Consider the following 10,194-nt stretch of genomic DNA (forward strand, 5'->3'; position numbering starts at 1 on the left):
TAGAACTCTATATAGCTTTGTAATTTGGCAAGGTGTAGTTATTGACATGATCTTTCATGAAGACCCTCACCTGGGGCGGACTCTGTGCTCTGAACAGCTTCTCCTGCGGACACCACTGACACACTGTTGTCTGTAGTTTCACCTGAGGATGCAGCAGTGGCTGATGGGACGGATGCAGCTGCGGAGACTGTACTCATTCCTGGTGAGGGAGCCCCACCCATTTTCTTAGGTGCCACAACAACACTCCTGAAAAAGAATGACCAAGACAACAGTTAATCAATCATTATTATTATTATAATTTTTTTTTTGTAGGTTGAATGGTGTACTTTTAAAAAAGTTTATGCTTGCATTAGATTGTGAAGCCTTTTTAATGTATTTTCTAATAGAGGGAAAGCAGACTCTGATGCTCTGATAAATACGCAGAGCTAGAGAATCAAGTACTCTGTCAAAAAACCATTAGCTCTGGTTCCATCGACGGCCCTGTAATGATCAGACTGATGATGTCGGCTAAATATGCTGCACATAATGTGATTTAGCATAAAAAGCCGCCCAGCTCACACAGCACAAGAAGCCCATTTACCGTGTTAGTGTAATTAGAGCCCTGTTTCCCTGACACAAAATATTCCATAATGACAGCATCTATCTTCTGACCAATCAATGGCCTCCCAGCTCCTGTCACTCAGAGCTCCAAACTCTATGATTGATTAAAGCTGGCGGTGTGTTATGCTCTAGATGCTACTGTGTGTCGCTGTACAATGTCATGTCGTGTGATTATCTGATAAACAAGCCGTTTTGCGGTAAGTTAAAGATTAAAGGACTGAAAATGTCTCAAAATTTCAGTTCATTTTGAAGGTTGTGCTCCGTTTACAGTATTAGGCTAACGTTTGGACACACTTAGCTGAATGTATGTTTCTCATGATATGATCTGGCGATTTATGCTTAAATGCTTGAAATTAGTTTCATATAAATATTCATTCACCCAATTTTTTTTTCTTTCCTGTGGGACTTAAAAAGAGAAATATTTTGATGATTCTTCATGCATCTTTACAAGGACAGTTTATAATTATCACAAAAGGGCAAAATAAAAAAAAACTATTAAACTATTAAGAACTATTCCACCAAAAGACTCTAAAAGGTATCTCATCCATGCTCACATTCAGAGAAAAAAAAAAGAAAAGGGGAAAAAAAAAAGTCTGACGCCATCGACGCCACTGAAATCAAACCGTCATAGGCTCTTGCTTGAGTTGTACTTAAAGTTCATGCAAAGCAATATTAAATATGTGTTCCGAGTTGATAAAAAAAAAAAGCAAAGTAAATAAAATAAGTTATCAATATCTTGAAAAAATAAGCCGTATTCTCTGCTCTTAAATGCTGGGGGCGTCCTCTGTCTGCGCTGAAACCACACCCCCCTCGCGGGAAAGCTGCCGTCTCTCTCTCTCTCTCTAAATACCGCTACAACCTGAATGGATGCTCACTCTAGCAGCTTAATTTAAATAAGGAGACCGAGCTGTTTTGTAAATGATCGCAACCAGGTAATATGCATTTACGTGAGGAAGGCATAGCTAGCTAGCAGACTGTAGCCTGTAGAAACTAACGGTTGAGATTGAGCGGGCGAACCACTGATGCTAATGCACTCTAGTTATCAGGTGTGTTCGACTTGAAGCAGCGCTGCGCAGTTTGACATCAAAGTACCGTGAGAGCGATTCGAAAGCATAAAGAACGTGAGGAAGGCATAGCTAGCTAGCAGACTGTAGCCTGTAGAAACTAACGGTTGAGATTGAGCGGGCGAACCACTGATGCTAATGCACTCTAGTTATCAGGTGTGTTCGACTTGAAGCAGCGCTGCGCAGATCGATCGGTGTTTGACATCAAAGTACCGTGAGAGCGATTCGAAAGCATAAAGAGCCGTCTGCTCTCTTGATGTCATACAACGATCGGTCTGCGCAGCGCTGCTTCCAGTCGAACACACCTCTTAGTGTTGGGGGGGGGGGCAAGCTCAGAGGCTCCAGTGCGTCATCGAGACCAGTCCAAAAAATCCTCAACACAAAAATGGTGAAAAACTGTTTAACGGTCTAACTCCACAATTCAGTACTACATAGTTCACAGTCTTTGTAACGTGTTTTCAGCAATACATTTCTAACATTTATAATGTGTTTAGAAACAATTCTCTGAATTGCCTCTACATGGGCTTTAAGAGCTACGATGGAGGGGAAGATTTTCAGTGAATAACGACCTAAACTTTGGTCTGTTCCTCTTGTTGGTCTGGCATTAGAAGACTTGAACACTAGAATGGACTTGTATGGACCACAAAATAATTTTGGTGTTTATTTTGCAATATGGATATTTTGAAGTATGGATAGTATATGTGATATAATAATAACAAAAACAATCAAGTCAAAAGATCAATAGTTAATTTTTTATAGTTGCTTTTCCATGTTTTTCAAAATAACAAAGGGCAGTCATGGAATTATTTTTTTGGAAACCATTCATACATTGCAGGCAGAGCAGGTTTTCTCTCCATCAATGGTTTTAGCCACAGACTTTTCGATTTCCATTTAGATTCTACTTCTTTGGTGGCTCAGGAACTACATCATGCTCCTCATCGTGTCGTTCCAAAAATATACATTTGCACAGCCATAAACCTTATTCAGGTGTGCAATTGCAAACATACCTTTTCTTTTTTTTTTTTCTTCTTTTTTTTTTTTTTTTTACATGTTTATTGTTTTATGAGGACAAGAAAGTAAAAAAAATCAACAAGTGCCAAACATAAGCATGGAACGCCTTCAAGACTTTTAGATCCGCATTTCAGGTTTATCACTTTTTAATTTGTTTATCATAGGTTCATTTGTGTTATAACACCATTTTATTTATAAAAAAATTAGTATTAAAGAAAAGAATGCATGTTGAAGTAAACCAGGGAGGAAACATATCAAACACACAGCAAGTAACCATGGTAACATTTTCATAATCACAAATGGTAAAAATGTTTGAAAGATAAAGAACACATCAGTAAGTTTTCATAATGATCACGGGTCTCTGCTGCATTCTACATAGTCTAGAGGTAAAAATGGAAATGGTTCATATCAGCTGAAAGCCATGACAGAGCTCTGGCCTTTCACAGTGGCTAGTGTTGAGTTTATCAGTGCTGACAGAGGGGTAATGCTACGCAGTCACCAGCTCCTCTCCAGAACACATCCACAGAGACGCTACAGACTGAGGAGCTACGCCAGCATCAGATAAGAGCCGTCTAGGACAGACCGCTTCAAACGGCCCGCTGGAAGTTGCCTAGGAGCAAAGGCACGAGAATGAGAGTGTTCTCACACCATTTCTAAACATCTGATGTCTCCTTAACTCGAAAATATCCAGTGCAAGAAAACGAAAGGAACTTGTAAACTGGAAGGTTCACAGCTCATGACATCAGCATTTGCTGAACAACAGTGCGCTGTTCCAAAAACTCTATTAGAGCGCATTTATGTTCTCTCTCAAGTGCATGTTTACCGCTGACCGGTGGTGGGATGGTGGGGGTGGACGGCTGCTGCATCCATCTGCTCAAAGGCGCAGGTTGTAAATTATTCAGCACACCATTAGCCACACTTAGCCCCAACTCACTACCGCTGTCAATTAATCAGAGCTGCCAGGTTTATACCAGACGAAAGGCCACATGGAGTTTGGATTCCAGATGCTGAATTATTTAGCAGTTTTAACCAACACTCCCGGACACGACATGTAAACAGCATGTTTCCCGTAATCTGCACAAATGTGAGATCGGGTGCGAGGAAATGTGTGTGTTAGAAACTGATCTTACTGGACATGGATCGACATTTTCAACAAACAAGGGCTGAACAATCAGCTTCTTCACATATAAATGCTGCTTTAAATTAGTCTTGCTGGTGGTAAGTTTCAAACTGTGCCGTTTTATTTTATTTTTTTAATTTAAATACATTTAAAAGCCAAATAAAGTTAAATACATTTTTAAAATGTATCCCTTTGTGTCTTCTTTAGAGGTTAGGGTACAAACATGATACCAAAAATATCAGTTTCATGTCATGGATGAAAACAGTCAAGGCCTCTAAATTTAGTCTATATTTCATCATGACATATTCATTCAATTTTTGTCCATTTTGCTTCAACTGAAATGGCAATCAAACAAATAAATAAATAAATAAACAACATTTTAGTTCATAATTTCACATTTCAAATCTTGCATACTATGATTGGATTATTTTAATCTTTTTTTTTTTTTTGGCTCATCATACCATCAACAGTGGGTTTTAATTAAAACCGTTTCATCATTGTTATGATGCATCTTTTTCATCGCATTTTCATAGCTGTCAAAATCAAAGAACCTGTTGTCAAGAATCCTAACCCTTTCTCCAGCCATATTCATTTACTCACGGGTACATCTAATTTTTGTCCAACAAGTCATTATGACACCATTCACTGGTCTCTGGATCCTATCAGCAAATATTTGCAGACTTCATGTCAAAACAAGAGTGGGGTAAGAAAGACGTATGGCGAAATCGGGATGTTGTTGATAGTAAATAAATTTAACATCTGTTTTACCCTTGACCCCAGGCCTGGTTTATCTGGGAGACCCTGTTTTTTCCCCCCATATATAACACTTGTAAATCCCCTGGTATTCAATCACACCACCCTGGGTGTTCCAACATACACTTTGTTAAGCAAGCATGCATGCTTCAGTATAACTTCAGGGAAGCTCTGTGTACATACATAGTATAAATGGAGTAAAATGCAGCAACACTGATCAGACTTCTGCAGAGGGAACAGTGGGAGTATTCATCGCTCCGAGTTTGAAATATTAGTTTGGTAACTCATTCATAGGTGCGGTGCTAGAGTGCTTTGGAAAACATATCAAAATAGTCAAATCAAAATGAGACAAAAAACGGGACGCAGAATGATAGCTAGAAAGCAGTAAAGAAAGAAAGAATGTTCGGCAGACAGGGCAAGTGAGTGTGTGTTGATGAGTGTGTAAGTGGACTCGGAGAACACCAGACTCAGAGCTGGAGTCATCCAGATAACTCGGCACCTCTCCGCCGGGGGATCCTGAGACGAGATAAGAGGCTCACTCACGCTCTGGTAAATTGGTAGTTGACATGAAATACTTTTGGGAAGCTGGCATGTCCCAGGTGACATTACACTTCATTTAAAACGGCTTTAAGCAGCATTTTGATTATTCTTTTTAATAACCTCATATTATGTAGAAGACTGCATCTATATTTGAAAAATCTTTTGAAAAATTATTTATTCAAAATTAATGTAAAAATAATTTCATCTTAAAGTAAATTTTGAAGGCCAATTTTTAGGTTGATTAAAAATGGAAAGCTAAAAAAAAAACGTTATAGTACGTAAAACATACGTTCAGATCAATTTGATCTTGAAATACTAATATTGAAAAAAAATTTAAAAAACTGAAAAAGACGAATATTTGGTGGGAAAATCTGATGCGAAAATATTTTAATTTTAATCAACAGCTGGTAATGTGTCCGTTCAGACCAACACAAACATTCACATTCAGTCAACGATACAGATTTTTTTTGTACAGAGATGTTCTGTCTTCACCATCGAACTGCGGAAAAATTAGCCAACCAATCAGATTTACGCTTTTATTTATATTCCCAGAGCCACTGCTTTTACTGTACATAAAGCTTGCTTGGTGGAGTTTGCTAAACGACAATGAATAGCTGGGGAGAATCTTAACCTGCACATCACAAACCATGAACACCACAGCAAAAAAAAAATCTGAACGCTGTTTGAAGACATGTAAATACTATTTGACTTATACTTTTATAAGTATTTCTGCTTGTCTATAAGCGCCACCTACTGTCCAGAGAGTGAATTTGCATTTTCATTCAACTCTTCTGCCGTTTTTTTCACACCTTGGTCTGAAAAGACAAATCGCATGCGAAAAACAGACCACATTTTTGTGCCAAACATTTGTGTTGGTGTAAACAGGCCTTAAGAAAAGCTTGGTTTGACTGAAGACCTGATGGAGGACCAAGTCCTCTAAGAAAAGCTAACGGCAGAAGAGAGCTGCAGTGACTGCTGGGAGCTTTGCAGGAGCCAGCATAATCCCTGTCCTGATACCAGCAGCGCTGTGATACCTGACAGAGCATTCCTCAGATAAAACACAAGGCCAGATCAGAGGGATGTCTCACAGATGCCCAGAAGACATAGAAAGGAGAAGAGATGTGAGAGAGCAGGAGGTAAACAGAAAGAAGATGGCATGACATACTGCTTTCAACTTCCAACACAAAAGCAAAATCTCCCTTTTTTCTTTCTTTCTTTTTTATAATAAACCCTCTCTGGTTATGTCAGACTTATGCACAGACAATGCAGCAAATAAAAACCAGACAGTGCAGACGTCCGCCAACACATAGCAATGGATCTTGTTTCCCAATGCACCCCACCCTCACCATGGAGCAGCAGTTACACTACACTCCTTAAACAACAGACAGCAATGCAAAGGAATAAAAAACATCCCAAAAGACACAAAACGTTTAGAATTGGTGCGCATGCAATCTGACATCTGCCACTTATGTACACAAAATCTATTCAAATGACTGGGGTCAGTAAGATTTTTAAAGAAATTAATAATTATATTCAGCAAGAATTCACTTAATTGATCAAAAGTGACAGTAAAGCTATGTATAATGTTATGAAAGATTCCTGTTTTAAAGGGGTCATATGATGCGATTTCAATTTTTCCTTTCTCTTTGGAGTGTTACAAGCTCTTGGTACATAAAGAAGATCTGTAAAGTTGCAAAGACTAAAGTCTCAAATCCAAAGAGATATTCTTTATAAAAGTTAAGAGTCAACCACGCCTACCTAAAACGGCTCGTTCTAACACGCCCCCACATGTCTATGTCACGATGTGGGAAGATTTGCATAACGCCGCCCAAATGTTCACACAAAGAAAGAAGGCGTAACTTCTATTCTCGCTTTCGTATTGTTGTTGCTGCCGCCGCCATGTCGTGAAGGCGCTGTGTTTCGTTGTGAAAGCGAAACTACTTTGTTTGGCCTTCCAAAAGAGGACGATATCCGCTTCGTCATGCCTGGAGCTGATCCGTGCTGGTCGCTGAGGAAATACATCAACTTCACGCTGTGGATCGCCGGATCGGCTTTCACCGTGGACGAAGCGGAGTCCAGCCCGGGGTCGTCACGTGTGGTTGCCGCAAGCCCGCCCGCCGCCGCTCACCCTAGGCCTCCGCTCACTCAAGGCCGCCGTGTGTTTCGTTGTGAAAGCGATATGTGTAAAAAGAAAGTATAAGTCATTATAATCAGTAATTATGTTCCCACTGGATACAACAAATGCCTTGTTTATAATGGATTTTAATGTTTTTGAATCGTCGCTCTGGCCGGGACACGGCATCACAATATGTAAGGGGCGTAACATTTCCGTCACACGCTTGAGGTATTCGGCCAATCACAACGCACTGGATAGCTGGCCAATCAGAGCACACCTCGCTTTTCAGACCGATGAGCTTTGTAAAACTTTCTATTCATCAAAAAATCATGGTTGTATCATAGTTTTCACTAAAATATTAAAAAGCACAGTTCAGAAAGAAAATGCATGTGTATCAGCATATTGGAATCATGCATTATGTCTTAAAGTGACAGCAGCCTAATACACCTGCTGCTGCCGTTAATGTGAAACAAAAAACAAAAAAAACTCACTGCTTTTGACTGAATAACTTTTCTAACTTTAATGAGGATTAATCTATACATTAATTTACATAGGCTATGAAGTGTTCGTTTTTTTTTCTTTACAATAACCATTTCTGCCCTAACACACACACATCAACCAGCAAACACAGACACAAGTCCACTGGTGGAGGAATGGGCAAGTGTATGTGTATGCATCTCCTGGGGCCCGTTTTGATGGGCTCTGCTTTTGTAAGGCTGTTTGTTTGTGTAGAACGGCACACTTCCAAAGCAGAAGTCAGGTGCTCTGCAGGGGTGTCCATCATAAAAAGCACACAGACCGCTGCCATAGCACACTCAAAGAGAAAACATGTTTTGTTTTTTACATGATGTGTGGCGAGAGAGAACAAGCAAAGCCTCTAGCAAAGCACTTACATCTGTGTGCACGGATTGGCCAATGAACTATAAATTCTGATTGTCCACTCACCTGTCAAAGGAGTGAAACTGGACGGACTGGTCACGGGAAGCATCGCCCACTGCACCCAGAAACCCGGGCGGTATAAGGCTAGGGTCCACCATAATTTCATCAGAGGGAGCACCAACCAGACTTCTCAGAATATCCTTGACATTGACGTTTTTTCCTTTGCTGTCTCTATCAGTGACCTCCTGACCTCTCCTGACTTCAGAGGACAAAGTAGACAGGGCTTCAGATACAGCATCCGGGCCGGTCCGTGTCTCGGCATCACTGGGGATGACTGAGGTTTTCGCATCCTCAATACTAGATTCTCGATGATGAGACAAACCGTTCTCAAGATCAGACTGAACACTCTCTGCAAAAAACAACACAACAGTCCACTGCTCAAAAAACTGAATACGTGTGTATCTGGTCTGTAGGTTCTGTGGGTTCAATCTTGCAGCAGTGATGTGTGTGGGTTCAGGTGGTCACCTGTGCTTCTGACAGACTGTGAGCGCTGGGCATGTCTTTTGTCATTGTGTGGCTCAAGGATGTCTCGATATTTGGATACCATGAGTACAGAGATGAAGTAGACCACTGCCAGGGCCAGGAACTGAGCCTGTTTACTGTCCTCCTAAAGCACAGCACACAACAAAACAAATGTTAAGAGTATTGTAAAAAATTAACCACACTACTGTTCAAAAGTTTGGGATCAGTTTTTTGAAAGAAATAAATAAATACTTGTATTCAGCAAGGATGCATTAAATTGATCAAAAGTAACAGTAAAGACCTTTACATTAATACAAAAATTATTTCAAATGAAACACTGTTTGACTGCACTATAGAAAATAAAAGAGACATTAGCTGAATGAGTGGCAGATCAGAGCCAGCGAGGGATGTGTTAGTTGAATAAGAGTATGGAGAGACTCACTATGTCTCTGAACACTACAGCACGGAGACGATTGATGTCCATGTCCTGCAGAAGCCGGTCTAAATCTCTGATAGGAGACATCCCTCCTGTCACAATGTCCACAGGACTCTGCAACACACAGTTTACAGAGTCTCAGTCTCAGAACTATTTTTTTTTTTTTTAAATGCTCCCACTGCTCCAACACACGATATCAGTTGGATTTAGTAAAAAAACTAGGGAGACTTTTGTTTGCTGTTCCACATTTAGACAGCGCTGAGGCACAGAGGCGCTAATGTAACAGTTTTGCTAAGATTCTAAATAATAGATAAGGTGTGAGTGTGGAGTGTAAGTTACACGACACATTAAGGAAGAAAAGGGGTTTATTTTTTTACTGGAACTGTAAGAATCAAACCATGGACCATTTTGAGCAAAAGGATTCTATTTAAGGATTCTATTTAAAATTACCATCTGGACAGTAGAGAGAAAGAGAGAGAGAGAGAGAGAGAGAGAGAGAGAGAGAGAGAGAGAGAGAGAGAGAGACATTCCAGACAGTTTCTCACAGCCATCGCGCACACTGAGGAGGAGAGAGAGCGTGTGAGAGAGGGACAGATAGAGAGAGAGTGCAACTGAGAGGTAGAAATACTGAGAAGACAACGTCACAGAGATGAAAGGGTACTAGAACGAAAAGATATATAGACTAAAGGAAACATGACATATGAGAAGGTCGTTGCATGACAATGAAAAAGGGCTTAAAATACCATCTTATGAGTGAAACCAGTGAAAACTGAAGCCATAAGTAGACTTTTTGGAAGATTATGTGCATTTCTATTATGAGCATCATATGAGACAATATCATACAATGTTGTAATTACGACTTGCCGAAATAAAATCTATAGATATAAAATACTTAAAGCATAACACAATGTTAGTTTAAACATTTAACCTATATAAATGTGCGCTATTAGGTGCATATAAAACCTTTAACATAAACCTTTTACAATGTTGGAAAAATGTATATTTGAAATAAAATAAAATAAAATTGTAATTTTGAAATATATTAAAATAGAAAACATTTATTGTAATCTCTAAAAATATTTCAATAAATTGGCAAAAAAATTATACTAATTATACAATTTTGTATAAATAGACTAAAAGTTAAATAAATATA

At 39.4% G+C, this 10,194-nt stretch overlaps 1 protein-coding gene across 1 annotated transcript in view; it reads right to left on the reverse strand.

Annotated features, from left to right (window-relative positions):
- Positions 1-10,194, reverse strand: part of LOC107700305 (lipopolysaccharide-responsive and beige-like anchor protein) — a 251,983-nt gene that overhangs the window by 150,241 nt on the left and 91,548 nt on the right. The window contains exons 26-30 of the mRNA XM_016501927.1: positions 9,492-9,600; positions 9,048-9,153; positions 8,609-8,750; positions 8,150-8,492; positions 71-246 (exon numbers count right to left, since the gene is read on the reverse strand). Of these exons, the coding sequence (XP_016357413.1) occupies positions 71-246; positions 8,150-8,492; positions 8,609-8,750; positions 9,048-9,153; positions 9,492-9,600 (876 nt within the window). The remainder of the gene's footprint in view (positions 1-70; positions 247-8,149; positions 8,493-8,608; positions 8,751-9,047; positions 9,154-9,491; positions 9,601-10,194) is intronic.

Source organism: Sinocyclocheilus anshuiensis, unplaced genomic scaffold, assembly GCF_001515605.1.
Source record: "Sinocyclocheilus anshuiensis isolate Anshui unplaced genomic scaffold, SAMN03320099.WGS_v1.1 scaffold326, whole genome shotgun sequence".
NCBI lineage: Eukaryota > Metazoa > Chordata > Actinopteri > Cypriniformes > Cyprinidae > Sinocyclocheilus > Sinocyclocheilus anshuiensis.